Source organism: Ailuropoda melanoleuca, chromosome 5, assembly GCF_002007445.2.
Source record: "Ailuropoda melanoleuca isolate Jingjing chromosome 5, ASM200744v2, whole genome shotgun sequence".
In the NCBI taxonomy this organism is placed as follows: Eukaryota; Metazoa; Chordata; class Mammalia; order Carnivora; family Ursidae; genus Ailuropoda; species Ailuropoda melanoleuca.
The window spans coordinates 48,198,783-48,219,803 of record NC_048222.1 but is presented as its reverse complement, the minus strand read 5'-3'; the positions used below and the strand labels follow the sequence as shown (position 1 = coordinate 48,219,803).

Here is a 21,021-nt window from a genome sequence, read left to right as displayed (position 1 = left end):
CCATGACTTACGTAACTCTCAGAGATCTGGCTCTTACTTACATCTACAGTCTCATTTGGAACTGTTCTCACTCACATTTTAAGACCCCTCGTATACCGAAATTCCTTCAATTCCATTAACATGCCACTGCTCATCTCAGTATCTCTACGCATGCTGTGTCCTATGTCTAGAACACATTTCATTCCCTTCTTTGGCTAACCAACTCCTCTTCTGTCATCCCTTCTGGGATCGGTTTAAATGCCCTCTCCTAAAAGTGGCCTTCCCTGACCTCCAGACAAAACGGCATCCCCCAGTGCTCCCACAGCAATCTTCTGAACATTCCTTTAATATTTATCACAGCTGTTATTCCTAATCTAACACGTACCTTTCTCATGAATCCATACTCCTCATCAGCAAGGACCTGTCTGTTCAGTTACTCTATTACTAGTGACTATTAAAGTGCCTGGAATACATTAGGTGCTTAAAATATGAAAATGGACTTAGTAAATTATAGCATATTAGAACTACAGAAACATCTCTTGTAGCTCAAATAAACTTAAACAGAAAGAAATGCACAATGTATTTGTTCATTCAATCCAGAGATCAAAATTCCAGTCAAATGAATCTGTGATTTGGAGTTCAAAAAAAGAAAATACTGTTACATTACACAACTATATGCCCCATACCAACATATCTAATATTTGATTTGTTGATTCAGCATTATTCTCCCTGTACAGACTGTTTTAGAACTAGTTCAAAGTGGTTAAAAGATTTCAGAGACATACACAAACAACAGCTTGATTTTATCCCTATGTACGAGTATTAAAAAATACTTGTTAACCCTCCCCCCCAAAAAACTGTCAACCCAAAGAAGCAAAAAATTTTAAAAAGTTAGAAAAGAGGTTGCAATACAACCAAGTGAGGAATCTCAGTATTCAGAAGCTTTTCAAAAAAAGAAATTATATATGTGATTACCAAAAAATTTTTAAACAGTTACCAGTTTTAAAGTAGCATACAACTATACGAGACTTCACTGATGCTTAATAAAACAATCCTAACAAGCATAAAAGAAAAATCCATTCAACAGTTATATAAAGGATTTTCAAGTATAATGAAATAGGATAAGCATTTAAATAACCTTTAGTTATATAAAATCCTTGCTACATTTTTAATAAACAGCACAACTTACACGGGGCTTAATCAATTGAAGAACAGAAAAAAAAAAAAGATGGCTATGAATTCAAATTAAATCTAAGCTGGAGAACTTATTTCATAAAAGACCCAACCACACATGCAATATTTTAGTATGAAATATAATTTACAATTGAGGAAAATGATTGATGGCCTTTTCTACTACAAAAATATATGTAATTTCTGACATTTACTATCTGGATCATCAACTCTAGAAATGCTGACATCAAAAGCCTGTTTTTGATGAACTCTAGAGGTAATGAGGTATCAAAAGAGTTAAAAAATACTTTTTTGGCAGAATTTTTTAAATTTATTTTTTATTTTAAGTAGGCTCCATGCCCAATCTGGGGCTTAAATTTACAACCCTGAGATTAAGAGTCGCATGCCTGGCACCCCAGAAAAGGCCTTTCATACTCTTTACTTCCATTCCCTTTTCAAAATGGGCAGGAGGAAGTTCAGGTTTTGGGTTGTTTTTTTTTTTTACACTCATTCCATCTCTTCCATATAAAACCTAGTTTAGTGCTTAAAAACATGTAAAATAAAAATGGTATTTCAGATTGAAATCATATCTAAGAAGCTAAACTTAGAACAATCATCAGCTCTCAACTTAGCTTCTTAAATACAAAATTAACATGAATATAACTCAGCTGTTTTTCCTTATGATTCAAGAAGTAATTCAACTAGCCAGGGTCCCTTCAGATTTTTTTGAAAAAAACATATCTGTTAGGCTTTAAAAAAAAAATTGTTAGGCTTTTAATTTCTGTGTAAAGAGAAAACAGGCAAGAATAAAGAATATCACGTCCTAGAAACTCCACGGCTGAAACACAAAGCAGTGTGAAATATAGCTTAATAATATATATTAAAGAGCACTGTGCTTGACATAAAGTAGGTACTAATTAAATATCCTTTTCCTTTATGAATTTTTGCTCAAACCTGCTCAAATTTTGCTGGGAAAGATTTCAGTGCCAAATCAGTATTTTTCAAAATTTTGTTTTTCCTCACGCATAACGACATTTTTATACAATTCAAATGTATTCTCGTGTTCTTGTTTATGAGCTGGCATCTGTTTGTGCTGCCTGGATTCTTACCTCTACTGCTCAAAGTGTGCTGGTTTGTCCACAGAGTTAAAAGTGTCCTAGCTTTCTGCTGCCTCACTCGTGGTATGACAAAGATAAAACCCAAGATACTTTCAGACTAACCCAAATCCAGTCAGGATCCATCAAAAGGAAATACTTATGTCTTTTACAGATTCCGTGGGCCATATTCTTGATACCCTCATATTTGAGCAATAGGGAGAACTTAAATTCCAAACTCCAAAAGAAAATGTCAAAGCAAATATCTGACCATTTGTTTTGAAAAGTTTGTAAGCATACCATTAAGGCACTAGGAAGAATCATCCTGTCAAATCAGAAAAAAAAAAAAAAAGAAATGTATAAGTTCTCCAAAACATTATCTGGCACTTAAAAAAATCTGGTATCTTTCCATACTATATACAAATCACGTATTAGACAGAAACAATTTCTGATTTATTATGTACCCAAATAATTAAACACAGAGGCAGAAAAAATAGTTTATTACTGACTACATAGTGTTTTGACTTTTCTAAATTTAGTTACTTGAGTGTTACTTGTATATTTTATAGAATTTTGAAGTAGGAAGGGGACTAAAAATTATCGTGTCCAAAATTCAAGGTTTTACTGAGGAAACTGAAGCTCATACGAAATCTCTAGATAACACATATGAAGTTAGTAGAGAACTCCATTACATCCTGAATTACTGCAGTACTCCTTTCTCTACCTAGTTTATGACCGTTTCAATACATTTATTATCCTTTCTATAAAATCACAAGTTTCTTTACTAAGCGGCTTTCCACTCAAATGCAAAGGTGGTATATGAAAGGCTGTAAATTTTAGCCAAAGAAAATAAAGACGACTGTCCATAATTTGGAAAACAAGAAGGAAAAGGTTCAAAAATACGTATCCACACAACAAGAAAAAACACGATTCAATACAACAGTATATGTATATACTTCCTACCAAAAAGATAGACTGTATTATATCAAAGTTCTCAGATATTCTTTCTACTTGTTTTTTTTAAATACCATTACGATGAAGTATTTCAGAAAATTTATAGAAGTTCTATTAGGAAAAGGAATACTGGAATGATTCCTTGTGCTTCTCTTCAATGATAGCTGCAACAAAAGGCATAAATTAAAAATATATATACAACATCAGAATCTCATTGTGAACTGTACTAAAAATCACTACTAAACAATCCTGCCATTCTTCTCAGGCTATACTAGTACTCTTGGATAAGTCCAAGAGATACTTCTATTCTAAATTTTCATCTGTATCAATACAGGACTATAGCAATATTTCAGCATATTATATAAAACCCAGGCTTGAACAATATACAATTTACATTTTATTAAAGTCACACTAGCAAAATTCCTAATGAAACTGCAGTGTAGTGGTAATGTACAAGCCCAAAACAAAAAGACCATGAAGCCAGGGATGGTAGGATACAACACGTCATTTCCTAGTATCAAAGTAGAATAAGGGAAGGGAGTAACAACAGACAGTGCCTGGCATACCACACACTTTCACATGAACCTGAGGACTCATAAAGAACAAATTTTCCACAAGTATTTTAAAAATCCTGCACCCGACAATACAATAAATCTGCTTGCCACTTACTGATTAGGCACAATTGTTAAAAAGGGTGAGATATTCCACACTGTACAATATTTAAGCTGAAAATCTATTTCTTAATATTTTAGTGTATTTTATTATCCATCAAATTAAATACACAATAAGCAACTGATACTTTTTCTGATTAAACTCTCTGGTAAGGACCAGACCTAAACAAAATATTAGTTCTATACCTCCCCTGTCAGAACTTTATGGTTATAAATGTTGTGTTCTCTTCATAATGCTTCATTCATTCATTCATTCATGCAAATAACTTCAATGACCACCATCTATATAAAAAAGGTGAATACAACTTAGACTCTGCCTTTCAAGTTCATAGGGAACAACAGACATATGCATGTAAACAAAGTTATAATAAAATGTAATAAATGCTATAATTATTATACATATTGCTAAGTGAGCTTAGAGGAAGAAGCAGTGCTCACTCAGGCATCCCATTTATCAGAACTTATCCAAGTGAAGCAATTTCTGAAATCAAGAAAACTGATTCCTAATTTCTCAGCAAAGCTAAGAGTTATCTTTTAATCTAGCATCTATTATCTATTTAACATAGCATCTAAAAATATTTTAATATCCTAACAAATATTACTGACATATGTTTCAAAATACTTATCTTTCCTTAACAATCTTTCCTGCAGCACTGCCTCATATGACTCTTATTTTCAAACAACTTTAAACTTTATTTCAAGAGCAATGATTTTTCATGGAATTCTTAAGAATGGACTTTGGGCTTAAAGAATCTCAACATTTCTTCATTTAACATCAATATCTGTAAACTTGGTATGTGATATACCCTTTCTTATTTAGGAAACTTGGAAGCCAGTTGGAAAGAAATTTGCTCATATACTTAAGCATAAAACAAACAGCACAAAGAATGACTTTAATACACATACACACACACACACATACACAGACACCCAGAGACTGAGCTAGTACTCAGAAATGCAAGTCATAAATGTCTAACTAAGCAGAACCCTTTTCAAGTATTTTCCTCTTTTCTAAGTTAATTGAACAGTATTTATTGTTTTCTGTAATTTACTAAAATACAGTGATCTGATTCTAGGGGAATCATATTACCATATAATCAGGAGAAATAAACTCGATTATTTTTTAAAAGATGAAAATGAGCCAGAATCTCAACTTTTCCTTTTGGTAGTTACAGTGTATTTGAAATATAGTATTAAATTTATTTTGAGGTGGTCACTAAAAACTTAGGAAGGCTTAATGATCGCTTATTATTTCATGGTACTAATAAAGAATGGATAATTTAAAAATACCTGAAGGATCATAAAAATTTACATGAATTGCTGCCACTAAAATCTTATCTAGAAAAACAGACCCTAAAATGAATCTTTTTACCTCCTTTGAATCAAAGTAAGAGATTTTATAACTTAAAAGTACTTTTTTCTACAATGATCATTACTTTTTAATATGGAAAATAATTTAAGTAATACATTTATTTTCCTGCATAGAATACTTTAAGTTTCATAGCATTTTTTATCTGCCTTTTCATCCATTAATATCTTCCTTAAGCATCTGTACATCTGTACTTAAGCATAAACACAAATAATAAACATTACTAAATAGTAGCCAGGATGCCTTCCTGTGAGGAACAAGAAACAGTTCTAGAAAAATAAATATAAAATACACACATGAAAAGGAAGACAGAATGAATCAAATGCCAATGGTACATTTCACCTATTTAAAAGTTCCAAGGAAGATGTAAGTAAATCTTTAAAGAAGCAGAACTTGAACTGTACATTAAAAAATGATCAAGATTTAAGATAAATGACACAGAAAACGAACTGTTCATGGTATATTCAGCAATTAGATCATTCTGGGTGAAAAAGACACTTAATGTTGGGAAACAGAATAAAGTTTAGAAAAATAGACTAGAATTAATTCCGAGACAATCTTGAAAGCCAAGTTAAGAAATCTGGCTTACAATCATTAATTGAAGACTTTAGAGCAATAAGCTGACATGAAAAAGGAAGCATTTAAGGAAGAGTCATCTTGGAGAAGTCCATAGGATAGTTTTAATGATAAATGGAGTGGAAGCTGGGAAACCTCTTAGGAGCTAAACAATAAATCAGGGTTACAGCAGTAGGAAAAGCACGAAAGGAATAGATTTACTAATTACAGCACGCAAGGCAGAGAGTCTAACAAATACGCCAAGATTTTCTATCTAAATACCCCTAACCCACAGAGAGGAAAAAAAAAATATGGGGTTTAAGTGAGCCAGGTCTGCCTCAAATCTATGCTGTGTAACTTTAAAGAAATTATTTAACTTCTCTGAGCCTTAGTTTTCTCGGATATAAAACGATATTTACCTTGTTTGGGTTCTGAGAAGATTAAATAAGAAAATGCACATAAAGCATCTATACACCTGGGACACCCCAGGCACTAAATAAATGTGATTTTTACCATTCTCCCTTAGCTCTCTGTTCTTTATCCCTTAACAATTCTGTCTGAGAAATGAGCAGTACAATAGGTAACCTGTGTACAAACTCATTTTAGAATTGATAAAACTGAGTTAGAGGCGCCTGGGTGGTTCAGTCACTTAAGCATCCGACTCTTGATTTTGGCTCAGGTCATGATTTCAGGGTCCTGAAATCAAGCCCCATGTTGGGCTCCACACTGGGCATGGAGCCTGCTTAAGATTCAGTCTCTCCCTCTCCCTCTGCCCCACCCCACTCCTGTGTGCTCTCTAAATAAATAAATAAATGAAGTAAAATAAAAATTTTTTAAAAAAACAAAAACTGAGTTAATGAGAAATTAAATGATTTAATGACATAAAACCAGCTACCTTCACTGTTGGCCCCGTAAGACAGATATATCGACACATAAAACATATAAAAAGTAGTGGGAAATTATGAAAAAGAATCTTTTCAGGGGCACCTAGGTGGTACCGTCAGTTGAGCATCCAACTCTTGGTTTCACCTCAGGTCATGATCTCAGGGACAGGAGATCAAGCCCTACGTTCCGCTCTGTGCTCAGTGTGTAATCTGCTTGAGATTCTGTCTCCCTCTCCCTCTGCTCCCCCTGCTTGTGTTCTCTCACTCTCTCTCTCTAAAATAAATAAAGAAATCTTTTTTTAAAAATCCCCTAATAATACAATAGGGGACTGGATTCATAAATTTAAAAACATTTAACTTTGACTGTTTCCTTAATATAAAAAGGGTAATCCATTTTAAAAGAAAACATTTTTTTGCATATATACCAAATTCTAGCATAGGCTGAATTTCTAAATGGGGGCCTTCCCATTAGAGAAGGAAAATTAATGGTATAAAATTTCTTCTTTTAATTTATATTAACTACAGGAAAACTTCAGACACAGCAATAAATTTACTCACCTTCCATGGGCATGGAAATTGAGACGTAAAAACTGGTCCTCATGTGAAACTGCTCTTTTGGCACGCTGGTGTTTTTGGTGTAATGAATCCACATCATAAGATAATCCTTCATAATGTCTAATGTATTTATTTAAAGGGTTTCCATACTGACCTATAAAAAATAAACAGTTTGAATTAGTATCACCCTGATGGTCCATTCTAGTTCTAGTATGATTCCGTTATTATTCAAATATTTACAAATACATATGAAACAATTGTCTCACTAATGTTAGTATTTTTTATTTTCACATACATTTTTTTAAAAACCTTACTGTAATGGGACTTTCAACCACACAAAAGTTTGATGTTAGCCATAGGTTTGTCTTTGATGTCTTTTATCAGGTTAAGTTTTCTATTAATACTTTGTTGATAAAAACTACCAGGAAAAGATGTTGACTTTTGTCACCTGCTCTTTCCGCATCTAGTAAGGTGATTACATGGATTTTTTTTAGTTTATTAATTATAATGAATTAAATTGATCTTCTAATATTAAACCAACTCTGCATTACTGAAATAAAACCCACTTGGTCATGGTGTATTATCTTCTACAGTCATGAAAGACATAGGTCTATAGTTTTCTTTTTTTGTACTATCTTTGCCAAGGTTTGATATTAGAGTAAAAGGAGTTGGAAAGGCATACCTGTTTTTCGATTTTCTGGACACTTATATAGAATTGGTATTAGTTTCTCCTTAAATGTTTGGTAGAGTTCACCAGTAAAGCCATCTTGGCCTAGAGCTCTCTTTGGAAAAGGTAATTAACCACAATTTCAAGTTCATATATAGATAAAAAGCTATTCAGGTTATCTACTTCTTAAGTGAGAGGTAAGAATTTGTCCATTTCACCTACATTGTTAAAGTTATAGAAATAAATCTGTTCATAATATGCCCGTATGTTTTTTTATATCTTTTGAATCTGGAGTGATGTTACCTCTCTCATTCTTTTTTTTTTTTTTTTTAAAGATTTTTTTTTTATTTGACAGAGATAGAGACAGCCAGCGAGAGAGGGAACACAAGCAGGGGGAGTGGGAGAGGAAGAAGCAGGCCCATAGCAGAGGAGCCTGATGTGGGGGCTCGATCCCATAACTCCGGGATCACGCCCTGAGCCGAAGGCAGACGCTTAACCGCTGTGCCACCCAGGCGCCCCTACCTCTCTCATTCTTGATATTGGTAATCTAAATCTTGTCTTTTTCATTCCTGATTAGGATGGCTAGACATTTACTGATTTTATTTATCTTCAAAAAAAAGAAAAAAAAAAACCCTGTTATTTCCTTTGATTTTCCCTCATTATTTTTGTTTTCTATTTGCTGATTTTCACTTTGATCTTCATTATTTCTTTTCTGCTTACTTTGAGTCTAATTATTCGTTCTTGTTGGTTTCATAAGGTAATGCCACTGATTGAAGACTTTGCTTCTTCTCTAATCCAGATGTTTAGTGCTATAAATGTCCTCTTAATACAGCATTAGCAGCATCCCATTGATGCTGTAATGTTGTCTTACCATTTTCATTCTATTCAACATACTCTGTAATTTCCTTTTTGATCCATGTCCTTTTAGAATCTGTTACTTACTTTCCAAATACCAAAGATTTTTCAGTTACCTTTCTGTTACTGACTGCTAATTTTTTTATGATTTATCTATTTATTTATTTGAGAGAGAGAGCAAGAGAGTGAGAGAGCACAAGCAGGGGGAACAGCAGAGGCAGAGGGAGGAGCAGACTCCTCCCTGAGTAAGGAGCCCACAGCGGGACTCGATCCCAGGACCCTGAGATCATGACCCGAGCCAAAGGTAGACACTTAACCAACTGAGCCACCCAGGCGCCCCCTTTGACTTCTAATTTAATCCCACTACAGCCAAAAAACTTGCTTTATAGTATATATCAATCCTTTTAAAATCAGACACTTATTTTATAACCCAGAATATGATCTATCTTTGCAAATATCTCATGGGCACTTGAAAAGAATGTGTATCCTGCTGTTAACCTGAGTGTTCTAGAAATGTCAATCTCTGCTCTTTGAGTAGAGTATTCTATAAATGTCAACCAGGTCAAGTTGTTTGCTGAGGTTGTTCAAGTCTCCTATATCCTTATTTTCTATCTACCTGTTCTATTATCGAGAAAGGGGTATTGAAATCTCTCTGATTGTGATTTTTTCTATTTTTCCTTACAGTTCTTTGCTTCCTTGATTTTTGATGCTGTTATTACATGCATAGATGTTAATGATGCCTTTTGGATTAATTCATCCTTTACCATTATCAAATGACCTTCTTTATTCTTTGTAATATTCTATGTCTTAAAACCTACTTTGATATTAATATGGCCATTACCCTCTTTATGGGGGGTTAGCATAGTGTATCTTTTCCCATCCTTTTACTTTTAACCCATTTGTTTGCTTGTTTTTAGATTTTTATTTATTATTTATTTGAGAGAGAAAGAGAGAGAGAGCACGAGGGGAGGGGCAGAGGGACAACCAGACTCCCCACTGAACAGAGAGCCTGACAGGAGGCTCATCCAGGACACTAGGATCCTGACCTAAGCCACTCAGGTGTCCCTGGACTAATTATTTATTATTTATTTTATTTATTATTTACTTTTTTAATTTATTTTTTATGATTCCATTATTATCTCTTTATTGGATTATCAGCAAAATCCTGTTTGGTTATTTCTGTAGTTGCTTTAAGGCTTATAAGTATATATCATTAACTTATTCCAGCCTACCCTTAAATGGTAATTATAACACTTCAGGTATAAGAACCTGACATTAATATACTTCCATTTCTCTCCTGCTGGCCTTTAGAGGTTATTGCTATTGTATATTTTACTTATAAACCTCACAATATATTGTTACTGTTTTGGTTGAAACAGACAATTATCTTTTAGTGAGGTTTAAATAACAGGAAAAAAACATTCTCTAATTAACAGATCCAGGGTTCTTTATTTCTTTATGTGAATCCATATTTCCATCTGGTATCATTTTCCTTCTGTATGATTTCCTCTAACATTTCTTCTGCTGGTGAAAAACTCTTCCAGCTTTTGTATGTCTGAAAGTCTTTATTTTGTCTTCATTTTTGAAAGATATTTTCGCTGGGCATTCCAAGCTGTCAGGTTTGTATTTTTTTCTTTAAATACTTTAAGAAGTATTGCTCCACCATCTTTTCACTTGTATTCCTTCTGAGAAGAAATCTGTCATCCTTATCTTTGCTCCTCTGAATATAATGTATCTTTTCCCTCCCTAGTTTGCTTTTAAGATTTTCCTCTTTATCCCTGGCTCTGAGCAATTTGATTACAATGTGTTTCTTCTTATTTCTTGAGCTTTATTTCAGTGAACTTCTTGGATCTGTGGGTGGACAGTTTTTCAACCATTATTTCTTCAATTTTTTTTTCCCACTCTCTCCACCCTTCCCCAGAAGGACTCGAATTACAAGTGTATCAGGTCAAACTGTAGTTTTTCATAGTCATTAAAAATTCTTTCTTTCTCTTTTCATTTTGAATTGTTTCCACTGCTGTATCTTCTACTTCACTAATATTCTGCAATATCTAACCTGTTGTTAAGCTATCCACGCTGCATTTTCCACTGAAAACAGTATAGTTTTCATCTCTAGAAGTTAGATTTGTGTTTTATATTTTCTATATATATACTTAACTTTTTAAATATATGAAATAAAAGTTATAATATTCCTTTAATGTTCTTGCCTGTTAATTCTAATATCTGTGTCACTTCCAGGTTGATTCCAGTTAATTGCTTATTCCTCTCATTATGGATTGCTGCTTCAGTGCCTGCCTTATAATATAATCTTTCACCAAATGGTTGCCAGACATTGCAAATTTCACTTTGCTGGGTGCTAAGCTTTTTTATATTTTTAAAAATAGTCTCAGGCTTCGTTATAGGAGAAAGTATAGTTACGTGGAAATGGTCTGATTCTTTTGGGTCTTGCATTTATGATTTGTTAGCGGGATCTGGAACAGTGCTCACTGTAGGGTTAATTATTCCCCACTAGTGAAGCAAGACCTATCTGAGTAGTCTATCACATTGCTCCACAAATTAGGAGTTTTTTCAGCCTAGCCAGGGAGAACAGGCACTACTTCCTGCTCTATGTGAACAAAGGGCACTGTTCCTTTCCCTGGCCTCAGGTAGTTTCTTCACATGTACACACTGATCAATACTCTGCCGAACACTAGGAGAACCCTTTGCAAATCTCAGGGATCCTCTCTCTATGCAGCACTCTTCACTCTGATATTCTGTCTATGAACTCTAGTTGCTTTGGTCCCCCTTGACTCCCAGTTTCATCTCCTTAACTCAGAGAGTTAGTTGGCCTCCATCTAGGTTCCCTTCCCTATCACTGCAGATGGAAATTTTCTCAAGATAGAAAGCTGAAGCAATCATAGGTCTTGCCTCATTTGTTTCCCCTCTCTCAGGGATCATTGTCCTTTACCAGCTGGTGACTAGTGTCTTTCAAAGCTGTGGTTTCCCTGGTTTTTTGTTGTTGTTTTTTTTTTCTCCTTAGTTTCCTTGGTTTTTTTCAGGCAGGAGGATAAATCTGGCCCTGGTTTCTCCATCTTCACCATGAGCAAAAAGAGTGATTCCTTAAGACATCAAAATTTCTTCCTAAACTGTCTTCTTTTATAAAACAGAACACCAAAATTAAAAAAAAAAAAAAACCTATAATGGTTTATCTAACATATTGCATAAAGCCTAAGTGTCCATCAATAAATTTTCTATATATATGCAAGTCAGTGGCTAGTCACCATATAGTTAGGGACACAAATTCTTATGTCAAATCATCTGGGTTTAAGTTCTGAAGACTGTGAACAAGGTAAATATATTTAACACTATTGAGCTACACACTTAGAAATGGTTAAGGTAATAAATTTTATCGTAAGCATTTTTTTTACTAGAATAAAAAAATTATCGGGTTTAAACACCATTACCTTCATTTATTAGCTTGTTTCCCTCATCAAATGGAAAACTCAGCTTCAGTACCCATCCTTAAATGGAGAGTAGAATAGCTCTCTCTTAAGGCTGTTTGGATTATGATTTCAGCCATGTGTGGTAATCAGCAAAGTGCCTACAATACCGTAGAGGCTTAGTAAATTATTCATCATCATCATCAGCTCCTCCATCTCTTCCTCTACTTCCTACTCCCACACTTGCCTTTGAGACCTACATTCACAAACTGAGGCCATAAATTGAGGAATAAACACAGCACTGGGCTTTCATTCTGATATTTCCTAGCCATGACTAGATGAGCTGGGTAATTATTTAACTTTTTTAAAATCTCAGGGTTCTTGTCTGTAAAATAGAGACAAGGACCACCTTAAATGGATGTAAACTGCTTAGCACAAAGGCTGGCATTAAAGGATCGTTTAATGTAAACTATTATTGAGTCACTTCACTGTCTTCTTGAACGTACTGCTCTTGAGAGAGAGATGACAAGAATGGAGTGCAAAACTGGAATCCAAAATTATCCTTGCAACTAACAAAGACAATACAGTGAAGCCAGGATATGAGAGATGATAAAGCATGCTAGTTTGAAATCAAGACCAGATAATAGAATCAGATATTATACATTTTCCATATTCTTTAAAAATATTTTTAGGTTTATTCTTGGGTTTTAAAAAATACCCCATACAAGAGAAAACATCAAGAAGAAATCAAGAATGAGGAAGTTGCAGTATGAGAACTTTTGGATAGTTTCTTTCATTTTGAAAATCAATGTAGGATTTCCATTGGATTACTGAATTGTACTCAAGTGGACTGAGTAGCCACAGCACAAACTTGGCTTTGCAAAGTTACTGCTTCCACTCCTTCTTCAGCACCAAAAAGTCAACTTTTTAAGTCACAGTTCAGATCAAGTGTTCTGCCATTTTTGATAACTTAAAACAATAACTACTGCCATTCTGTTGACATGTGATAAAAGCTCAATTATTTGCATGGACGGAACACTACTGGGAGAGTTATTAAACAGTTATCTTTTCTCTGTCCCACACACAAAGGAATCTCCTAAGGCAAGATAATGTTTACTTTCACTGATAAAGGATCTAAGTAATGATTTTCTGAACTGGTATAATTGAGATAAAACATGATTCACAGATTTTAACTGGTAAAGTTAAAAATGCTACCCAGGAACATACAGTTATCAAGTCCATGTCATTATCATCTTCTACGTAAGACCTATGTTTTTGTGTTAACTATGTCTAAATATCGGTATTTACGAGATGATCTCAGTAATATAAAAAAAAATCACTGAAGTTAAGATAATGTACTGAAACTATATTATGTAATTTATATACCCAAAACAAAGAGGGATCCATGGGGGAAAAAACATAATTATAAGAAACAGCCCATCCTCACATATTAAAAAAATTCCTCAAGAACTGAAACCAAGTAAGAAAAGGATATAACCAGTGTGTGTTGGATTAAGCTTATACAGGCTCATGAGTCCCAGATCTCTTCCCAATTCTGCATTCATTGACATTATGTTGGTAGCTGGGGGGGTGAGGGGGGGTAATTATACCACTGAAATTAGAAAAGGCTACAAATCAGAGGATTTTTTTCTTGTTTTCAAGAGAGCCAGTGCACTAATACAACTTGGGCATAACGTAATGGTATAATCTCTCAAACAGGCAGCCAAGGAAATAAAAAGAATATTCTAATGAGAAAGTAGGAAAGCACAGCATACTGGACTCCTGATGGTGCCCCTAATGTTCAGAAGTCATACGATTCACTTTTTTTTTAAATCTCGAAAGAGAACAGAGCCCTGGAATTCTCAAGAAGGCTGAATATGATCATGACTCCATGACCAGAGAAAAGTGGGTAAAACACAAAATAGCCCCTCAAACTTTGGCTCAGAGAAAAGGGAAAAAGAAATTACCCACATTATATCACAGCAAAAAGAACATCAGGGCAGAGAAAAGCCACACAACCATAAACATTGTCCAAATATGCTAGAGCAAAAACAATTAAAGAAACAAAACAAAACAAAAAAGCAAAATAGAAAAGAATCCAATTAAGAAGGAAACAAAAACATCTGGAGACAATCCTGGACAAAGTGGAATCACTCGTAGATAATATGAAGGAAATCTTGTTAATATTCTTCAGTACAACAGCATTGTAGGTATATAAAAAAATACTCTGAATTTCTGAAGATATATTTTAAAGTATTTAGGGGTAAAGTGACATGTATAATTTTCACTGAAGTGATTCCAAGCAGGACAAAAAAAAAAAAAAAAAGGGATGAAAACTGTTAAATCAGTTTCCACTTCTGGCTATAAGGGAGAAAAGGGACTGAATTTAACCTACCACCACCATAAACATTTAGAAAACTGAACATAAGACGATAAGCAAATGAGGAGAGATCTACAATTCGCCCAACTCACTAACTACAAGCAGTTTCCAATGTGCAGGGTGGAAGAACCCAAGCAGCCTGAGGGTCTCAATGAATTGAGGAGCCAGATACCTGCGTTCAGGGAGGTCGGGCATTCAGAATTTGTGTGTCAAGTGACAGGAAAAGCTAAACAGAGAGGGAGCTATGAGACCTAAAAAAGGGTCCCCTTAAGTGTTTGGCTGAGTACTAACCGGAACATGTGAGAGAATAAACTATCGCAGGCCAGAAAAATTCACCACACACAAAAAAAGTCAGCAGAACGATCTCCAAAAGCCAATAAAGGTGACCACCAAACCAGCCCTACAAGAAATATTGAAAGGGGTCCTCTAAGCAAAGAGAGAGCCTAAAAGTAACATAGACCAGAAAGGAATAGAGACATTTTACAGTAACAGTCACCGTTCAGGCAATACAATGGCACTAGATTCATATCTTTCAATAGTTACCCTGAATGTAAATGGGCTAAATGCCCCAATTAAAAGTCACAGGGTATCAGATTGGATAAAAAAAGCAAGACCCATCAATATGCTGTCTGCAAGAGATTCATTTTAGACCCAAAGACACCTCCAGATTGAAAGTGAGGGGGTAGAAACCATTTACCATGCTAATGGACATCAAAAGAAAGCTGCGGTGGCAATCCTTATAGCAGACAGATTAGATTTTAACCCAAAGACTGTAATAAGAGATGAGGAAGGACACTACATCATAATTAAAGGGTCTATCCAACAAGAAGATCTAACAATTGTAAATATTTATGCCCCTAACATGGGAGCAGCCAATTATATAAGCCAATTAACAAAATCAAAGAAACACATCAACAGCATACAATAATAGTAGGGGACTTTAACACCCCCCTCACTGCAATGGACGGATCATCTAAGCAAAAGATCAACAAGGAAATAAGGGCTTTGAATGACACACTGGACCAGATGGACTTCTTAGATATATTCAGAACATTCTATCCTAAAGCAGCAGAATACACATTCTGCTCTAGAACACATGGAACATTCTCCAGAACAGATCAAATTCTGCGTCACAAATCAGGTCTCAATTGGTACAAAAAAATTGGGATCATTCCCTGTGTATTTTCGGACCACAACGCTTTGAAACTGGAACTCAATTACAAGAGGAAAGTTGGAAAGAACTCAAATACATGGAGGCTAAAGAGCATCCTACTAAAGAATGAATGGGTCAACCAGGAAACTAAGGAAGAATTTTAAAAATTCATAGAAACAAATGCAAATGAAAACACAACTGTTCAAATTCTGTGGGATGCAGCAAAGGCAGCCCTGAGAGGGAAGTATATAGCACTACAAGTGTTTCTTTAGAAACAAGAAAGGTCTCAAATACACAACCAAATCTTACATCTAGAAGAGCTGGAGAAAGAACAGCAAATAAAGCCTAAACCCAGCAGGAGAAGAGAAATCATAAAGATTAGAGCAGAAATCATTGCAATAGAAACCAAAAGAACAGTAGAACAGATCAATGAAACTAGGAGCTGGTTCTCCGGAAGAATTAATAAGATTGATAAACCACTAGCCAGAGTTATCAAAAAGAAAAGAGAAAGGACCCAAATAAATAAAATCATGAATGAAAGAGCAGAGATCACAACCAACACCGAAGAAATACAAATTATTAGAACATATTATGAGCAACTATATGCCAACCAATTAGACAATCTGGAAGAAATGGATTCATTCTTAGGGACATATAAGCTACCAAAGGTGAACCAGGAAGAAACAGGAAACCTGAACAGACCAATAACCAGCAAGGAAATTGAAGCAGTAATCAAAAATCTCCCAACAAACAAGAGCCCAGGGCCAGATGGGCTACCAAACATTTAAATAATTAATACCTATTCTTCTAAAACTGTTCCAAAAAACAGAAATGGAAGAAAAATGTCCAAACTCTTTTTATGAGGCCAGCATTACCTTGACCCCAAAACAAGACAAAGACCCCAGCAAAAAGGAGAATTACAGACCATTATCCGTGATGAATATGGATGCAAAAATTCTCACCAAGATACTAGCCAATAGGATCCAACAGTATGTTAAAAGGATTATTCAGTATGGTGACTATCATAATAAAAAAAAAATTGAGTAAGTAAGTAAATAAACAAACGAGAAAAAAAATAAAAGGATAATTCACCAGACCATGTGGGATTTATTCCTGGGCTGCAAGGGCGGCTCAACATCCACAAATCAGGTAGGAGGTTAAGATGGCGGAGGAGTAGGGGACCCCTTTTTCAGCCGGTCCCCTGAGTTGAGCTGGATAGGTACCAGACGCAGGAACATCCACGGAATCAGCCTGAGACGCAGGAAGATACATCTGGATCTCTACAAATGAACATCTCCAGCGCTGAGTATCGAGGTACGAAGCGGGGAGCCGTGAAACCGCGCACAGATATCGGAAGCTAAACAGAAGGGGGAGGGAGCCGCCGTGTCAGGGCGCCGGGAAGCGGTAGCCACCTGCAAGGGGGAGCGGACAGACCGCGGACCCGCACGCTTGAGACAGCAGGCTGAGAAGGGAGCTCCGGGAGCGCACGCGGGACGGCTGGCGGTTGGCGGGCCACCTGCACGGGGGAGCAGGCGGACTCGCGGACGGCACCCGCGAGACAACAGACTTAGAACGCGAGCTCCAGGAGCGCGCGCGCAGGGCGGCTGGCGGGCCACCTGCACCGGGGAGCGGGCGGACCGCGGACCCGCACTCTGGAAACGGCAGACTGAGTCCGTGAGCCGGGAGCGTGCACCACCAAGCATCTCACGGAGCTCCGGAGCTCCGGTGTGCTCACTGGATCGAGGCTGAGACCGGGAGCTCCGGGAGCGTCCGCGGGGCGGCTGGCGGCTGGAGGGCCACCTGCACGGGGGAGCAGGCGGACTCGCGGTCAGCACCCGTGAGACACCAGACTGAGACGGGGAGCTCCGGGAGCCCGCGCGGGGCGGCTGGCGGCGGGCGGGGTTGGAAACACAAAGGACAGAGACGTGCCGGCCCTGGAAGTGAGGGCTGGGACGCCGGGTGTGGGGCGCACAGCCCGGGATGCTGCAGGGTTGAGCAGCACCAACAGAAACAGAGTTAAAGTGGCCAGAACATCAGTGGAGAACGATCCGCGATCCCTCTGTTCTGAGACAGAGGCTGAATTTCAGCCGCTGCTGCTCTCTCAGAAGAGGCATAGCAAACCGCCAGGGAAAGCCGCCAGAGAACAAAAGCCCGGAAATACCGGCTCACAGGGTGCCCATCCCCATCCCCCCTCGCAAGGGACACAGAGACTCTACCCAAACAGGGTTTTCTGAGTACCTGCAGGCAGGCCCCTCCCCCAGAAGGCAGGCTGAAAAATCAAGAAGCCCACAACCCGGAGCGCCTGAGTGGCGCAGTCACCAAGCACCTGTCTTCGGATTAGGGTGTGATCACAACGCTCCGTAAGGAGTCCTTCATCGGGCTTCTCCACCGGGAACCTGCTTCTTCCTCTCCCACTCCTCTGCTTGGGTTCCCTTTCTTGCTGACTGTCTCTCTCTCTCTCAAATAAATAAATAAACTCTTTAAGGAAGAAGCCCACATCCCTAAGATCTCTATAAAACAAGGGCGCACGGCCTGGGTCCCAGTCAACACTTGGGCTCTGGACAACCCTGCAATCTCTCTTCATCAGAATGACGAGAAGGAGAAGTCCCCCCCAGCAAAGAAAAGATAATGAGTCTGTGGCCTCTGCCACAGAATTGGCCTCGGCCACAGAATTAATACATATGGATGTATCCCAATTATCAGAAATGGAATTCAGAGCAACAATGGTCAAGATGATGAGTAAACTTGAAAAAAGCATCAGAGAAAGCGTTGCTGAGAATATAGAATCCCTAAGGGCAGAAATGAGAGCGAATCTGACAGAAATTAAAAATTCTATGAGCCAAATGCAGTCAAAACTAGAGGCTCTGACGGCCAGGGTCACCGAGGCAGAGGAACGCGTTAGCGAATTGGAGGATGGGTTAGTAGAAGAAAAAACGAAAATAGAAGCTGGTCTTAAAAAAATCCACGCCCACGAATGTAGATTACGGGAGATTACTGACTCTATGAAACGATCCAATGTCAGAATCATCGGCATCCCTGAAGGGGTGGAGAAAAACAGAGGTCTAGAAGAGATATTTGAACAAATTGTAGCTGAAAACTTCCCTAATCTAGCAAGGGAAACAAGCATTCGTGTCCAAGAGGCAGAGAGGACCCCATCCAAGCTCAACCAGGACAAACCTACGCCACGGCATGTCATAGTGCAATTCGCAAATATTAGATCCAAGGATACAGTATTGAAAGCGGCCAGGGCAAAGAAATTTCTCACGTACCAAGGCAAAGGTATCAGGATTACGTCAGACCTGTCTACAGAGACCTGGAATGAGAGAAAGGCTTGGGGGGGCATTTTTAAAGCTCTTTCAGAGAAAAACATGCAGCCAAGGATCCTTTATCCAGCAAAGCTGTCATTCAGAATTGATGGAGAAATAAAGACGTTCCAAAATCGCCAATCATTAACCAATTTCGTAACCACGAAACCAGCCCTACAGGAGATATTAAGGGGGGCTCTATAAAGGTAAAAAGGCCCCAAGAGTGATACAGAGCAGCAAGTCACAACCGATACAAAGACTTTAAAGAGAAATGGCATCATTAAAATCATATCTGTCAATAATCTCTATCAATCTAAATGGCTTAAACTCTCCCATAAAACGCCACAGGGTTGCAGATTGGATAAAAAGACATGACCCATCCATTTGCTGTCTACAAGAGACTCATTTTGAACCCAAAGATGCATTCAGACTTAGAGTAAGGGGATGGAGTACCATCTTCCACGCAAATGGACCTCAAAAGAAAGCTGGAGTAGCAATTCTCATATCAGATAGACTGGATTTTAAACTAGAGGCCATAGAGAGAGATACAGAAGGGCACTATATTATTCTTAAAGGAAGTATTCAACAAGTGGATATGACAATTATTAATATATATGCCCCCAACAGGGGAGCAGCAAGATACACAAGCCAACTCTTAACCAAAATAAAGAGACATATAGATAAGAACACAGTAATAGTAGGGGACCTCAACACCCCACTATCAGAAATAGACAGAACACCCTGGCAAAAACTAAGCAAAGAATCAAAGGCTTTGAATGCCATACTCGACGAGTTGGACCTCATAGATATATATAGAACACTACACCCCAGAACCAAAGAATACTCATTCTATTCAAATGCCCATGGAACATTCTCAAGAATAGATCATGCTCTGGGACACAAAACAGGTCTCAGCCAATACCAAAAGATTGAAATTATCCCCTGCATATTCTCAGACCACAACGCTCTGAAATTGGAACTCAACCACAAGGAAAAACCTGGAAGAAACTCAAACACTTGGAGGCTAAGAACCATCCTGCTCAAGAATGACTCGATAAACCAGGAAATCAAAAAACAAATTAAACAATTTATGGAGACCAACGAGAATGAATACACAACGGTCCAAAACCTATGGGATACTGCAAAGGCAGTCCTAAGGGGGAAATACATAGCCATCCAAGCCTCACTCAAAAGAATAGAAAAATCTAAAATGCAGTTTCTATATTCTCACCTCAAGAAACTGGAACAGCAACAGAGGGACAGGCCTAACCCACTGACAAGGAAGGAGTTGACCAAGATTAGAGCAGAAATCAATGAATTAGAGACCAGAACCACAGTAGAGCAGATCAACAGGACTAGAAGCTGGTTCTTTGAGAGAATCCATAAAATTGATAGACCACTGGCAAAACTTGTCCAAAAACAAAGAGAAAGGACTGAGATTATTAAAATTATGACTGAAAAGGGAGAGGTCACGACCAGCACCATTGAAATTGCAAGGATTATTAGAAACTTTTATCAACAGCTATATGCCAAAAAACTAAACAATCTGGAAGAGATGGAGGCCTTCCTGGAAACCTATAAACTACCAAGACTGAAACAGGAAGAAATAGATTTCTTAAATAGGCCAATTAACTATGAAGAAATTGAGTCAGTGATAAACAACCTTCCAAATAATAAAACTCCAGGCCCAGACGGTTTTCCTGGGGAATTCTACCAAACATTCAAAGAAGAAATAATACCTATTCTCCTAAAGCTATTTCAAAAAATAGAAACAGAAGGAAAGCTACCAAACTCATTCTATGAGGCTAATATTACCTTGATCCCCAAACCAGGCAAAGACCCCCTCAAAAAGGAGAATTACAGACCGATTTCTCTAATGAATATGGATGCCAAAATCCTCAACAAGATCCTTGCTAATAGAATCCAACAGTACATTAAAAGGATTATCCATCATGACCAAGTGGGATTCATACCTGGGATGCAAGCATGGTTCAACACTCGCAAATCAATC

The 21,021-nt window shown here is 37.3% G+C and overlaps 1 protein-coding gene across 1 annotated transcript in view; it reads right to left on the bottom strand.

The window, feature by feature from the left end:
• ADAM10 (ADAM metallopeptidase domain 10) overlaps nt 1–21,021 on the bottom strand; it is a 150,565-nt gene that overhangs the window by 98,743 nt on the left and 30,801 nt on the right. The window contains exon 2 of the mRNA XM_034660916.1: nt 7,235–7,385. Coding sequence (XP_034516807.1) covers nt 7,235–7,385 — 151 coding nt within the window. The remainder of the gene's footprint in view (nt 1–7,234; nt 7,386–21,021) is intronic.